General features: G+C 33.2%; 2 protein-coding genes and 5 non-coding genes across 7 annotated transcripts; 1 reads left to right on the top strand and 6 right to left on the bottom strand.

Annotated features, from left to right (window-relative positions):
• Nucleotides 1-528: 528 nt before the first annotated feature.
• On the bottom strand, nucleotides 529-3,498 carry LOC131654189 (large ribosomal subunit protein eL28y-like). The gene is made up of 4 exons (XM_058924611.1): nucleotides 3,367-3,498; nucleotides 3,109-3,277; nucleotides 2,773-2,936; nucleotides 529-822 (listed from the first exon to the last, which is right to left on the bottom strand). Exons 2-4 carry the CDS (start codon nucleotides 3,254-3,256, stop codon nucleotides 703-705), a joined length of 432 nt encoding a protein of 143 aa, XP_058780594.1. The 5' UTR covers nucleotides 3,257-3,277; nucleotides 3,367-3,498; the 3' UTR covers nucleotides 529-702.
• Nucleotides 1,049-1,139, bottom strand: LOC131654432 (small nucleolar RNA R24). The gene has a single exon (XR_009299471.1). It is a non-coding gene; the product is annotated as a small nucleolar RNA R24 (small nucleolar RNA).
• LOC131654431 (small nucleolar RNA R24) lies at nucleotides 1,337-1,427 on the bottom strand. The gene has a single exon (XR_009299470.1). It is a non-coding gene; the product is annotated as a small nucleolar RNA R24 (small nucleolar RNA).
• Nucleotides 1,634-1,723, bottom strand: LOC131654435 (small nucleolar RNA R24). The gene has a single exon (XR_009299473.1). It is a non-coding gene; the product is annotated as a small nucleolar RNA R24 (small nucleolar RNA).
• On the bottom strand, nucleotides 2,081-2,170 carry LOC131654434 (small nucleolar RNA R24). Its single transcript, XR_009299472.1, has one exon. It is a non-coding gene; the product is annotated as a small nucleolar RNA R24 (small nucleolar RNA).
• On the bottom strand, nucleotides 2,413-2,503 carry LOC131654430 (small nucleolar RNA R24). Its single transcript, XR_009299469.1, has one exon. It is a non-coding gene; the product is annotated as a small nucleolar RNA R24 (small nucleolar RNA).
• A 2,475-nt stretch (nucleotides 3,499-5,973) lies between the features above and the next one.
• On the top strand, nucleotides 5,974-7,008 carry LOC131651559 (uncharacterized). Its single transcript, XM_058921216.1, has one exon. It carries the CDS (start codon nucleotides 5,974-5,976, stop codon nucleotides 7,006-7,008), a length of 1,035 nt encoding a protein of 344 aa, XP_058777199.1.
• Nucleotides 7,009-15,937: the final 8,929 nt, after the last annotated feature.

Here is a 15,937-nt window from a genome sequence, read left to right on the forward strand (position 1 = left end):
GCGCATTCCTTCAAAAAATTGTGCATTGGCGCCAGGGTATCTCTACTCGACAGAGCTCACGTATAATGGTCCAGATGGTGTGCTTAAGATGTGGAGAGTGGTGTGAAAAAGAGATGGTTTACTTAAGATGTGGAGAGGTGTGAAAAAGAGAAATCACATTGGAGATTATGTTAGGAAGTGATTTCTCCAAAAGAAAGACCCTGACCTAGATTCCATGTAATAGAAAGAAGAGTCGATTATTTCACTCAATTATTTTTCTCGAACCGTTTATACATTTTATATACATCTGCAACACTAGATTTGTCTTTATCATTCACTTCAACATATTATCTCCTTCAATGAACCTATGTAATGATAACAACCATCATCTTGTTTTAAAATCAACGAGTAGCTTATTTGAAAAACTATTATATTTTTGCAAAAGTAGCAACTTTAAAATCCTGCAAACTTTTTGAGTAGACATAAAATCACTTCTTGACAACTGAAGAGAAATACCCAGATAAAATTAAAACAAATTAAAAAAACAAATTAAAAACAGTAATAATATGGTATTGGTCTTATATTTAAAAAGACAATAAAATTAATGTACCAGACAGAAATCCAAAACTCCCAAACCAGTTCTAGAATAGAAAAAACTACAAAAAGGTGGACACAATTCATGAAAATGTAGCATGCAATTAAACTCTTCTCAATCTAATTCAATTAAGCATGTCTGTTCCTCTTCTTTGCACCAGACTTTGCAACTTTGAGGCTTCTGTTAACAACACTCAACCTTGCAAGAGCAGCCTTCTTGAGATCAGGTCTGTAGTAGTTATCTGCCACCTGTATCACATCAAGAGCAACCCAGAAAGTTAGCATCCTAAATTAAGTCAATTAAGCTTAAGAATGATATTAGGTAAAGGTGAGACATAAATATGTAATCATAAACAAGATGCAAAATTAAGCTGATAAATCACATACATTATAGCCTAGTATTAGGGGGATAGTAGTTAGATAAAATGTAAAGAACATAAAGTTAGAGATCAAGGAGAAGAACTTTTGAAGGACCAGATCTAAGAAGCCAAGCGTAACAAGCAAATTTCATAGAAGAACCCCACAAAGGGATTCTTCTTACGTGTTAAAGAGTTCATCACAGATGGGGAACATTCAGCCATATTAGAAGTAGTTCAAAAGAATTCAGTTTACACGGAAAATATGCAAAATAATATATGAAGAGAATAGTTGACCTATAAAGGTTTGCTCTCCTCAACAAACTTAAACTAGAAAGAGATCAAAACAGAAGAACATTTGGATGCAACAAAGGGATCAAGGAGAGGAGAAGAACAGTTGGATGACCAAGTCTCAGAAGCCAAGCGTAACAAGCAAATTTCATTGAAGAACCCCACAAAGGGATTCTTCTTACGTGTTAAACAGCTCATCACTGATTGGGGGGAACATTCAGCCATGTTTCAAAGGAAAATATACAAAGCAACACTTAGAAAATAGTTAACTTAGAAAATAGTTAACTTAGAAAATAGTTAACTTAGAAAATAGTTAACTTAGAAAATAGTTAACTTAGACAGGCCAGCTCTCCTCAAGAAACATAAATTATGAAAATATCAAAAGGTTGCATTCAAAACTTACTATGATGATTAAAGCTCAGAAGCCAAGCGTAACAAGTAAATTTCATTGGAGAAACCCACATAGGGATTCTACTTATATGTTAACGGCTCATCACTGCTGAGGAACACCCAGTAACACTTGAATATCAAATTGATACAGCATATTATTTGCAATGTGCAATTAGGAACAAAATAATTTAACACAGATAAGAGGCCAGCTTCCCAGAATGAAAAAAATATATACTCCCTCTGGTCCTATTTATAAGAAGAAATTTGCTTTTTAGATACATTGAGTAACTAATGTATCAAGACAATATATGGGTCAAATACATTGTCTTTTCAATGAATCTAAAAAGTAAAGTTTTTCTTATAAATAGGACCAGAGGGAGTATTTAACAGATTCAGGCTGAAATTCATAAAAACAAAATCTTTTGAATAACTAGGTTAGGAGTCAAAAAGTTTAGTCATAATTATCAATGAAAGCTCAGAAGCCAAGCGTAACAAGTAAATTTCATGGAAAAAACCCACATAGGGATTCTTCTTATATGTTAACGGCTCATCACTGCTGGGGAAACACTCACTATTACTGGCAGAAGTTTAACTTGATTAAAAGGATAGCAATCAGGAAGAAAAGATCAACTGATAAAAAAATGAGAGGCAACAATTTCTGAACGATCAAAGCTCAGAAGGCAAACTACAAAACAATTTCTTTGACAGCACACACCTACGGATTCTTCTTGCATGATGATGAACAAAGACTAACATCGAGGCATTATGGGGAATATAGTAAAAATGACAAAAGTAAGAGATACTAGCTCAGAAGCCAAGCGTAACAAAAAGATTTCATTGAAGAAACCCACATAGGGATTCTTCTTACATGTTAAACGGCTCATCACTGCTAAAAACTCACTCATACAGAGCCAAAATAATCGCAATTCTTAAACATATAACTTGCAGGGCAGGATTTGGTGAGAATAGTGTAATTAATAGAAGATAGGCTAGCTTTCGAAGATAGTGGAAAAATGTAATGGATAATTAGCATCAAGTTACGAGCAATATACAGACAGCTAACACAACAATAATGTGAAACACAATAATGAACAGCACAATTGTAAAATCATTCCATAAAATGACAAATTAATATGTCCCACTAAAGTTCATCACAAATTACCTGGTTTTGAACAGCCTTTGCCATCCTCCTGAACTCCTTCTTCATCACAGATTTGTGAAGCAAAGCAGAAGGCTTGTTCTGCTTCCTTGGCTTGGTGGTGGCCAACAACACAGACTGATCTTTGCCAGCTGGCTGAATAGTAACAGTTTTCTTGTTTGCCAAACCTATCAAATTCAGCCATACACAAAACTCAGATCCATGTACAGAAATCAACAGAATCACAAACACATCACACAACTAAATATTCACAATATCAAAATCAAAATCTTAATACTAATTTCACAGAATACAAATAACATCACATTTAACATTAAAAAGAAGCTATTTTCTACTAACCAGAGTACTTGTAGGAGTTGAGGTTGTAGAGATTGTTTGGCTCTCTGCTAAACTGAACACTCTGAGTGTTGTTACCGAACTCCTTAACCAAGAAAGAGTTGTTCCTCTTCACGATCTCCCAAACAAGAGGTCCCGGTACTGTTGCCATCTTCTTCTTCTACGTGCAAACCTGCAACACAGATCAAAATCAACACCGAATCGGTAACCAAATAAAACCCTAATAACACATACACTACAAAAACATAACAGAACCTTTACCTGTTGTTGAGAAATGAGATTTGGATTTGAGAAGAAGAGAAAGCCGCAGAGCAATATATGTAGAGAGAAAAATGGATCTAAAACCCTAATTCGCTTTTGTAGTTAGACTGAAGATGTTGGGTTGAAATGTTTATAGCCCATTAAGCGTAATAGAGGCCCAAAACTAATTTATAGTAAAAAATATAATTAAAAATATTTTATAATATATGAGTGAATTTATATTTGTATACAATAAATTTAATTAGCTCACACTCCAAATGTAAAAATAATTAGAAATTTTTAACAGCAGATACAGATTATAATTTATTATTGACAAAAATAATTGTCTAGATAAAATCGGTATGGATTTCTAAACAAAAAATGAAAATATATTTCTATAATAAAATAAAAATAGACTATAGATAAATAATTATAATTCTGCCAGGCAAAATTACTTATTAAAAAAACAAAATGCTTATAAAAAACAAATTAAATAACAAATATTATAATATCATTAATAATTTTTGCAAAAATTAATTTATAAAAAAAGAAAAGTATAGAGGAACATAAACTATATCAAATAAACAACAACAACAATTATGCTTTATTTCATTAGGTGGATCGGCTATATTGATCAACTTTTATCCATAATATTGTGAAATATCGATTTAAGTTGTGTGATTGTTAGTTGACTGAATTGTTTAAATTAATTAGTTGATGGGTTACTATCATTTTTGTCCCCTGTCATATAGGCGACTTTTGGTTTATCCCCTGTAAAAAAAGTTTTTGTAAAAATGAAGATTATGTCGTTTTAGACGACTTTTGGTTTACCCCCTATCATTTTTGTCCCCTGTCATATAGGCGACTTTTGGTTTATCCCCTGTAAAAAAAGTTTTTGTAAAAATGAAGATTATGTCGTTTTAGACGACTTTTGGTTTACCCCCTGTAAAAAAAATTGTAAAAATGAAGATTCTGTCGTTTTAGACCTCGTCGGCAAATGGTTATGTGGCATGCTGATTGTGTAATTCTTTTATTTTTTTATTTTTTAAATTCAAATATGCTTACGTGTAATTATAAAAAACTTTGTCACAAGTTAGACTTGAACTCGTTCCCTTTAACTCCTTACAAACAATACACTTACCACAATGCACATATTATTCTCACTTAGTTATCACTTAATTATAAATTTTACTTTAATTTTATAATAAACTGAAATTAATTATATATAAAATATAAAATAATTAAACAGAAATAATATATATAAAATAAACTGAAACTAATTGAAATAATTTAAATATGTTAATTTAAATCATTAAACTATATATAAAATCGAAACTAATATAAACTTAAATTATAAATTATTCTCTTAAATATATAATTTTATTCTAATAAATAAACTGAAACTATTATTAAGCACCCCCCTCCACTCAAATGCTTAAGTCTTTACCACTACACTATAACAATTGATTTTTTAATATTTCCCATGATATTTATATGTAGTAAACATTGTCAATAACATAGTATTTCACATATTCTCTTTAAAAATATTTAGAAATTAATGTTTTAAATACATTTGAAAAATTAATATTTTAATTATTTTAATATTAACAACTATTAGATTTATTTTAATTAATTTCTAGTTTTAATATTTTGTTTTAAGTGCTTTTTATAATATATAGCATATAATAATAAACTGAAATTAGTTTATAATATATAGTATAATTTGGATAAATAAACTAGAATTAATTTTTCATATTATTTCAAAATATATACTATAGTTTATTGTTTCATTTTATTTCAAAATTTATCTTAATTTATTTTTATATATCATTTTAAAAATAATTGTACATCAAAACACATTTTAATAGTATATATTACAATAAAAAATCACTTAAAACCGGAAATTAATTAAAATAAATTAAATAATTCTTAATTATTAAAATAATTAAAATATTAATCATCCAAATGTATTTAAACTACATGGCAAATTAATTCAATATATTGACATGTTTACTACATATAAGTATTATGTGTAATATTAACAAAGCAATTGTCATAGTGTAGTGGTCAAGGCTCTAGCATTTGAGTGGGGGGAGTGGGTTCAAGTCCCATGCGTAGCAAAATTTATGGGGGTAAACCAAAAGTCGCCTATATGGCAGGGGACAAAAATGATAATAACTTTTAGTTGATTATTTAGTTGATTAAGTTGTAGAAATAGTATTAGAGATAATAATATGTTATTTATATGGGTTTTGTGGTTAGAATTAGTAATAGTGGGAAGGTGTAAAATGAAGCCCAATAAGAATAACAGAATAATAATATTCTCATCATATTAGTTAATCATAATAAAAAGAGGATTACACTATTTGATAAAAAAGTTTAACCAGTCGACCCACGTGTTTTAGAGAGAGACTCTCCAACTTCTCTCTAGAACTTATTGTGTCCTCTCCTCTCTTATCCTTTAGGGTTTAAGAGTTTATCTCTCTCTTTTGAGCGCCTTCCCCAGTTTCACTGGTCTCTCACCACCGACGGTGGTCTTCTCGGTTCTTGGAGCTCTTCAAGAATCTTGTCTGCTACCAGTTTTGGTGGCGAATCTGAGATTAAGATTTGGTTTGTGGTCTCGCTACCATGGATAAATGGAAATCAGTAAGTTTCTCAAAGGAGGAGGAAGAAGGAATAACGGCTGAGGTTGAAGAAGTGTGTGAAGGAGAAATCTTCCAACGGACCTTAGCGGGGAGGCTATGGACAGACAACAGCTTCAACTCAAAAGCGTTTACAAATACAATGGTGGGGGCTTGGAAGCTGAAAAACCCAATCGAAGTGCAGGAACTGAACAAAAATCTTTTCCTCTTTCGTTTCGCAACGAGAAGGGATCTAGAGAATATACTGAAGAACGGCCCTTGGAGTTTTGATAGAAACTTGTTGGTGCTCAGCAGGATTACAGGTGAAGAACAACATCCAGATCTTAATATGCATTACGGTACTTTCTGGGTCCGTATTTATGAACTACCGCTAATGCTTAGATCCGAGGCGATGGCGAAGAAACTAGGAGGTATTCTGGGCGAGTTTGAGGAACTTGACACAAAAGAGGCTCATCGGAACGGAATATTTCTAAGGATAAAAGTCACCATTGATCTAAAGAAATCGCTTAAGAGAGGAACTGTGGTGAAACTCAAGGAGAAAAATCTACGCGTTCACTTCAAATACGAGCGCTTACCCACATTTTGTTTTGTGTGTGGAAAGCTAGGACACCAGATAAAGGACTGTGAAACGGTGGGAGATTTAAGTGATGAAGGATTTGAAGAAAACGAAGAACAAGATCTAGCATTTGGAGCATGGCTGCGTGCATCACCTCTGCCGAGAATTCAGGAAGAAGCGAAGAGGAAGGATTCCACATCTAGCTCATGCAGTAAAAACCTATCCAATGTCTCTTCTAGTCACAGTAGATGCGAGGAAAGAGGAAGAAGCAAGGATATAGAGGAAGGAGAAGTGGAGCAACTACAGGTAAAAGATCAAATGGAGAAAGGGGAAGGTACAAATACGAACAGAGAAAGCGGTAAGGAACTGATGATTAAAGGAAGTAACTCAAATCAGAAAGGAAAGGGAGTTGGTAAAGCGCTACTGGAAATAGAGGCAATGGCAGAATCATTGTTGGAGCGGTAAAGCGGCAAGCAACAAAAGTTTTGGAAATATTTATCCGAGAAGTTATCGTGTCCACAGAGATTGGTGAGAAGAATTGCCATTCGACTATCTCGCGTTCTAAGTTTCATGATTGGGTGCGGAAGGTAAATGCGGGAAAAGTAAATAAAAGCAAATAAACATTCTTAATAGTCTAAGAGAATTAGTTATGGAATTGCATTTCATTCTACCCGTCTAATACTTAAATCGGACGATCTTATCGCAACATACTCACAATACGCATCAAAATCACCAAGCATCAATCGAGACGCCACGTCAGTGTCCATGTCTGAAACACCGACGGAAGCTCAACCGTACTATTCACATCAGCGATCTCTCAACTGACACAAACAACACGGAGGCATTAAATTCGATACCCATTACGCTCGTTAGCCCTAAATCCATTTCTGAAACCTAGAAACTAACAGTTATCATTCCTAATCAAGATCTACGGTGTCCATTTCTGAGACAACACAAATCCAGAGCATTTAAGCAAAAAGATCAAGAACAACAACAATGATGATTTATAAAGTGAATATTTAAACGATCCCAAGATCGACAAATATACATACAATAAGAGTAGAAATATACATACAAACCCACCGTTGAAATGAAACATAGGGAAGAAAGCAGATGAACCGGAAAAATCTCACCGTCACAATGAAATCGATACAAGTCCAAGATCAATCCACATGATGTAGCATCCAATGGTGTTTCCTAAACCTCTAAACTACCAAACATGGACCAGAGCCACTCCAAGGGGGAAATGGGTGATAAAAACCCTATAAAATCTGTTCTAAACTATATATACAAAAACAGAAAAACGCAGAGCGCGCGACGCAAGCTGGAGCGCGCGACGCAAGCTCTCTTACTTAAAACACTAAACCGCCCTAGCGCGCGAAGCGAGCTACATAGCGCGCGACGCGAGCTATCTTCTGCCAGATTTATTTCTTTTTATCCTTCAGCGCGCGACGCGGCCTCCTGCGCGCGACGCGAGCTACACCAGAACAGCAGAATTATTCTTCAAAAAATGCATCCGCAGCCGTGTCTTCAACACTTTATTCCTCGAGGCTCCGACAACGCAGAAAAACCTACAGAAATACAACAAAACTATCAAACGGTACATATTTACACGAAAACGTAATAAAACTCAAAGTATATGAATTTACACACAAACGGGGAATTATTCAAACGGTATTAACAAAATGTATCGATAAGTGCCACTATTTACATACACAAAATAACTACATTTTGGCACGTATCAAACTCTCCCCAGCTAGAATCTGTTTGTCCTCAAACAGGGCCAAACACTCAAATCGCAAAAGTAAAAATCCAAAGAATCAAGAATCAACAAGATTTGGAAAAACAAAACAATTGTACGGTTTAAACAAAAACGTACGAACAAAGTAAAAACTTACCACAATCCTACAACGACAACATGAAAACGAAATGAATCCTAAGTACAAAAATCATACAAAACATTCTAAAACATAACAAGCTCAATCAAGAATCCCGCCTAGCAAAAATTCATCAGTAGATGAAAAACACCGAAAGGTGAGGACTTGACACACACCCGACAAACTTGCAAACAAAAGACAAAATTATGCATTCATCCAAAAATAGTATTGAAAATGCAATGGCACGAATCACAAGGGCTTTAAAGGTTGTAATGTGGCTCGGTTAACAAACAAGTGATAAGTCCTAAAGCTAATCGAAACAAAAACTTGCCTAAACCTAAGGGGGTAATTACTTCCACAAAGTTTCAAACAAAAGAATTTCAATCCAACTTTTCTCTTCAACACAAGTTTCACACCAAACACAATACTTATTAACACAAATCTTATTCAACTCTTTTTTTTTTGTTATTTTCTCTTTCAAACTTTTTCTTTTTTTTTTCTTTCTTTTTCTTTTCTTTCTTTCTCACATTTTTTTCTTTTTCTTTTCTCAACCTCACATCAACCACAACATAAGCAAGTAAACATCCTCTCCCCAACTTAAATTCAACCATAACATAAAGTGAATACTCCCTACTTTCTAAGGCAAGGTAAAAATACAACTAAACATCATAGTTAAGGGTTCAAGAAAAATGATAATCAAAATCCATCACAAATGTGAACTATGTCTCAAGTTCAAAAACAAAATGGACAATGACAAAAAGGCTCAACGGGGTTACGAATGGTCACACACTCACAAGGTAAATTGATATTTGGCTAATGGTAGTTGTGCTCAAAATCAAACAAGTGCCTTGATCACTTTCGTGCATTCACAAAATCAATACAAACGAAAGATTAAACATAATAATATCCAGTTAAAACAAGAAATATCGTTCACTCGCATATATACAATGGAAAGCCACCTCACATTTATGGTAAAAAGGGAAATCTAATTGTGATTCAAGTCATGAGCAAGTTATGCAAAAAGAATGACTAATATGAAAATTGTACAAATGAAAAGTCTCCTAAACATGTTATGCTATAGAAAGCGATAAACGAGTACCTTCCTATGTACAAATTCGGCCAATCATTATCGCACAACCGGCATGTTGAAACAATCAAAATTGGAGAATTACCAAATGCAACCACAAGCGAACGGGCCAAAATTTGAATCTAAACACGAACAAAAGAATTACAAATAAAACTATAAAATACTAAACTATAAGGCCTTGGTGTAAGTGGAAAAAAAACGGGTCGAGTGACCGGTTAAAAAGAGGTCACTGGCCAAAAGCAACACAGCGCGCAACGTGCGCTACACCAGAAAAACAGAACTAGTCTAGAAAACACAGAATTTCCAGTGCGCCACCACTTAACACCTACACTACTCATTTACAGAAAAACAGAAAAATAAAACCGTTGGGGTGCCTCCCAACAAGCGCTTGTTTTACGTCGTTAGCTCGACGCCTTTATTGTTTCGCGAATGGTAAGAACTTCCCCGCGGTACGCCAATGCTTTCGCCTCAAACGCCACCTAAAGAAAACGTCCTGCCCAACACTTAACAAACGAATTATAGTGCAACCTTCAATCCAAGGTAATGGTGGGGTTTTGATTCTATAATAGGGTATATGATGAGTAGTATGTGGGATTGGATTTATGAAATCGTTTCTGTTTGTGTTTGATTGTTGTGGTTGAATGTTGAAAATTATTTATTGTCAATGAGTTGCTGTCATGCCCTCGATTTTTTATATACCTCGTGTGAGAGATACGAACTGACTCTTCTTTCGCTTTTGAGTTTTGAAAATCAGAGAGTCGCCACCGACTTTTATTTTATCCAATTTAAGGAAAGGTTTATAAAAGAAACAGAAAAAGACCTTTAAGAGATTTTGGGTAAGGGGGTAAGTTATACAAAGGGAAGGTGTTAGCACCCTTTGTATCCATGGTTATCCATGGGCTCTTAATTGCTTAGCTCACTTGTTTGAATCATTTTGTCTTGCCTTGAAATGCTTGTATGTGGTTTTAAAATTCATTTTTTGTGAATTGACTTTGTAATGATCCTTGTGCGGATGTATACAAAATATTTTATCTTTCGAAAGATGTTTTGAAAAAAAGAGCTTTAACTTCGTAATGATCCTTGTTTGGATATATACCAAGTATTGTCTTTTTTGAAAGTTTTATTTTGAAAAACAATGATATATGAGACATTTGTTATTTTGATTTGAACAAGCAATTAGGAGATCTACCCTAAGTTTATAAGGTCCTTTCCTATTTCTTTTAGAAAATTCTCCTTTGACCGGATGTAAACAAAAGTTTGAATTTGTATTTGAAACAGTAGAACTTGATTTTGAAAAGAGTAACAGAGGGATTACCCTAAGAGGTGCAAGTGTGATTGTGTTTTGATTCAGATATTTTTTGTCTTTGAAGTTAGTGACCTAACGCTTCAGTTATTATCTTTGACATACACGCAGTTTTATATGTACAGAATTTAAAGTGCGGGAATGTAAAATGCGGAAAATAAATCTACGCTATTACATCGATTGTGCGAGAAATGTAAACTACGCTATTTACATGATTTTGACAACCTATACACTTTATCTAGGAAGTTAAATTGCAATAAGATAAAATGAAGTATTTTTGGAATTTTTGTATGGTTGATTTTAATTAGAATTAATGCATAATTAATTTAATTAAAATGAGAAAAAGGTAGAAGTAAAATTTAAACCTAAAAAATTAAGTCTAAAATATGTTCATATTGCTTATAAATTAATTTTAAAATAAAAACTAATTTTTTGGATTTTTTGAAGATGTTTTTGAAATTATTAAGTTAATTAACATATAATTATGCAAATAATTATACAAATATTTAAAACTTAAAGAGAAAAATATTCTAAATATGTACAAAATTAGTCTATAATATATATAACCTAATTTAATAAAAAGAACAATTTTGTCTGATTTTTTTGATTGGTTGAAATAATTAAAAGCAAATATATAAATATATACTAATTAATTAAACAAAATATTTTAATTATCAAGAAAAATAAAATATTTTTATGTCAAAAAATAATAGATTATCTTATAAACCTTAAAATATTTTTATTACATTTTTTTGATTTTTTAAACTATTTTAAATTAATTTTGCAAAGTAAATAAAATAAAATAGAAAATATATAATTAATGATCAGGTGTGGTTAATAAGAAGGTCCATGGTAAGGATGAGCATTCAGACACGTTGGATGGGGGAATTAATGAGATCAGATGGCCAGGAATGAGAGGGAGCATGATAACACGTACGTCTTAACGCACTGGATCCATTTGTTTCAAACCCAACGCGCGCGCAAACAAGCGAATGAGGGAGCGACGCGTGGTCATCTTCAACCTCCAGACCGTCGTTTTAGGTCTGCAACTACCTTTAGTGACGGTTCCCGTTCGTTGCTATAACCCTGTCAATACGAATGCAAGCAAAACAACACAAAAATATTTCGCGAGGGTACCCATGGATTCGTTTGAATCTCACGAATTCAACCATGCCTTTAGTTGTAGGGAAAAACCCTAAAAGGATTTGGAAAACCCTAGCTATGGCATCTTCTTGAATACGTGACCAAATCTTAATTAACTATCCAGAAACGTTCATCAGGTTAATCTAAACATGAATATATAATCAAAAATTATTTAAAACGCATGGAAGTATGGATTCGAGGTTGGTTTTACTTAGTACAAACCGTGAGCTCTGAGGTACGATTCTGAATGCCTCCAAGCTTGGAAATGATTTGGAAATGTTCAATGATACTTGAGGAATGTTTTGGAATAGATATTTGGACTTGAATTGGACTGAAACTTAAAATTCGAATTTTAAATTTCTTACAATATTTCAAGCATGATACAAGTATGTTTCAAGCATAGATTTGATTCTGTAATTGTGTGTGTCTATTACTGAAGTATCCTACTTCATTTATAAGCAATGAAGTGCTTCAAAACTAAGCTAAGAAGCATTGATGATCTTTGTTGAACTTTTGAATTCTTTAATATAAAAAAGTTTGAATTCTTGACCATGGCTTGATTTTTCTTCAACCTCTTGCCCTAGGCCTGCTTTGTACCTCTCTTGCTGCAGAGTTGAATCATTCTTGGTGGCCTTAGCTTAAGAATCAAGCATTGCACCATTATCCTTCATCATTTCTTTTTCAATTTAACTTTAAATGTAATAAAATTAAACCAAAAAAGAAATAAAAATGCTATGGGCCTTAGGTTGGTCGTGGGAGGCCCTTAACATTGTTAGAAGCATGTTTAGATCATGAAAACTTGGCCCCTTTTGGAAAAAAAACACTTTTGATCAATGTTGGTTTCATGCATTTTCCCAAAATATAGCCAACTTCAACAAGGCATAAATCCCTCAATTTTTATCATATGAAGGAGTTCTTGTACTTTTTAGAAACCTCAAGATATCCTCTACAAGCTACTTTGGAAACTTTTTTTCATTTGGAGAAGTTATATTGATGTTATGGCCTTTGACAAAAAACCACTTTTTGTTGACTTTGAAAATGACCTGTAATGTCTAAGCTCATATTTTTCAAATGGTGAATCCAATGACCATGGGATCAATTGCATTTGAAAGATAATTGAATTTCCTTCAAAACAAGATTTGGTTGGAATTTTTTGAATGAATGAGGAGAGAGTTATGGTCAGTCAAAGTTCAGTTGACTTTTTAGGAGAAAACCCTAATTTTGAAACTTAGGGTTTTGTTGATTTTTGATCTTTCCTTGATGAATTATGATCAACCAATGATCAAATGATGAATCTTTTGACAAAATATGGATGTTGACAAAAAATTTCATTTTTGACTGTCTGTTGACTTTTCGGTCAAACTGGTCGTCTGTTGACTGTTTGAACTGCTGACTGTGCGTCTGAGCGAATTGAAGTCTGAAAATTTGTATGGTGGTACTTTGAGATATATGGAGGTCCATGAAATCCATTTGAGGTCTCAAAAAACTTGTTCTCCTGAAAAAAACAAAAACCCTAGTTAGGGACTGTTTGTGTAGGAGACAGTTAAGCGTACCTAATTTTTGTGCAGTGCTGAGTCTCTGTTGATCATGTGATGTTCAGAAGACTTCTAGAACAAAAATCTTGGAACTTTGAAATGCAAAAAGATTGATTTGATTGATGGTACAAAACACGGAGAATTGCACTGTCAGCGGGTTTGACTGTCAACTGGTTGTTCGGGCATTAACGTAACAGTTAAAGTGAAAATTCAACAGTTAAAGTTAATTTTTTATTTTGTTTTTTGTTGTGTTAATGGTGAAAATTTATTTACATGAGTTGTTAGAAAAACACAGACATAATAAATAATTAAAATACACCGTACGCGAACGAAATTACCGATAATAACCTTGAAAAATATTTAAGGCACAGAAAAATAAATATTTAACTGGCAGAAAACACACAAGATATTATCTGGATAATTAAACTACAACACGACAAATAGTACGACATTTAATACTGACAGTACAAATATTACATAATATAATGAACAGTACGACAAATAAACAGTACATTATTTGAAAGCAAAAGATACGACAAACTTTAAAAATGACAATTAAAAACCCATGCTATAAATAATAACATATAGATGATCGGGAGTGTAAACAACCCAGGTCCGCATTTTTCAGGACTGTGCAGACAGAAAAAGGACATGATCACCACCAAGACAGTGATGACCATAAGAAAACACGTATCCATCCACTTCGCCATTTTTGCCGGGGAAGAAGAGAAAATAAATTTGAGAGATGAGTTGAAATTTGATGTGAGAATTTATGGAAAAAATGAGAGGTATTTATAGAGTGAAAAGAAGGATAGAGACGTTGAGGAATGAAGTGATTCCGTACAAAAAAGGAAAATTTGAGTGGTAGTAGGATTTGAAAGAAAGTGTATGGTAGGGTTTGAAAAAGAGAGATGTGTAGAATAAAGTTAGGATTTGATTTTGAAAGAAAGAGATTTGAAAAGAAAGGAAAAGATTTTGAAAATAATAGAATATAGTGTAAAAATTAGTGGGAAACAAAACTAATAATAATTTACTTGTTACCAGTACAGTCTGAATCCCGGACTCTGCGCCTGCAAAAATTTAATTCTGTACCAATTGCGTCAGTACTATTTATCTGCAAATAAATCTCAAATAAACAGCGCGTGTGAAATGATAAACAGTAATTAGCGTTTGGGTAAGAATAAATTCAACAGCGAACCAAAATACCGTATAAGAAAAATTCTAAAAACCGAGTATTCATAAAAATCAGGATATCTGTGAAATAAAATCCAAGATTATATGAAACTCCCAATTTTTAGACAGAAATCTGTTGCCTTCTTTTTTGAAAAAGATGCGGGCAAATTTTGGGGTATAACAGTTGCTGTTGAAAAATTATTTTGTGTTGATTGAGCATAATTTCTATGTTGTTGTAATTTTGTTGTTATGTTGATTGGATTTTAAAAATGGTAATCGAAGAAAAAACTGGGAATAGTATGATTCTGTAAGTAGCAGAAAAATGAAAAGAAAAAAATATAAGAAGGGAGCGATCGCTCCCTGTGTGTGTGAAGGGGGAGGTCATCCCCATGTGTGTTAGGAGGGGGAGCCTATCCCCATTAGGTGGAAGAGTTGAATGGAGTGTGTGCTCCCATGGTCAAGGTAAGGGGGCGGTGGCTCCTAGTGAGGAGGTGGGGGGCCATGTAACATATAATTAGTATAATTCTCACATGACTCCCAATAAAAATTAGTAACAGTACCACAAGATAATTAGCTGAACATGTCACAGGAAATTGATACAGTGACATAAGCTAGATTAGCAGAGTTTTAGAAATAGCAGAGTCGGTGTATAATTAACAGTAGTAAGAATATATATAAAAATATTAGAGATTAGCAGTATAATTGTTGAAACTACCATAAAGAAGGCTAGTAAAAGTAAAACAACAGTAGAAAATTAGCAAGAAGATCAGTCAGTGAACTACAGAAAATTATGGGATTAATACTTTATTATGCTGCTATTTTCTTTGTGATATATAATTGAAGATGTAATGTTATTATTTTGTTGATAATGCGAAGTTGCAGGAATTATTGTGATGATGAATTACCTATATTTATTGGTAATAACAGTTATATAGGCATATGCCTTGCGATGAGATTTGTTGTTGTTGAGTAGGTAATGCCGCATTTATTGAGTCACATACATTTGCATACTCTGCGACGGCCTGGACTGATAAACTGTGATGAAGGCTTATGCCTTGTTGATGCCTCTATTAATTAGAAATTTAGCGATGAGCGCTAAAGCCCTGTTGGTACCACATGCATGTGCTAGTTAGTGTCGCATTTTATAATGCATAAGTGTGAATTTATGTGAAGTGTTGTGACTTGAATTGCTTGTTGGATATAATGATGTGAATCGGTGGTTTTATATGATCTAAATTTATTATATTATTTATCATAAACTCAATTATATGGTTCG

Source organism: Vicia villosa, linkage group LG2, assembly GCF_029867415.1.
Source record: "Vicia villosa cultivar HV-30 ecotype Madison, WI linkage group LG2, Vvil1.0, whole genome shotgun sequence".
NCBI lineage: Eukaryota > Viridiplantae > Streptophyta > Magnoliopsida > Fabales > Fabaceae > Vicia > Vicia villosa.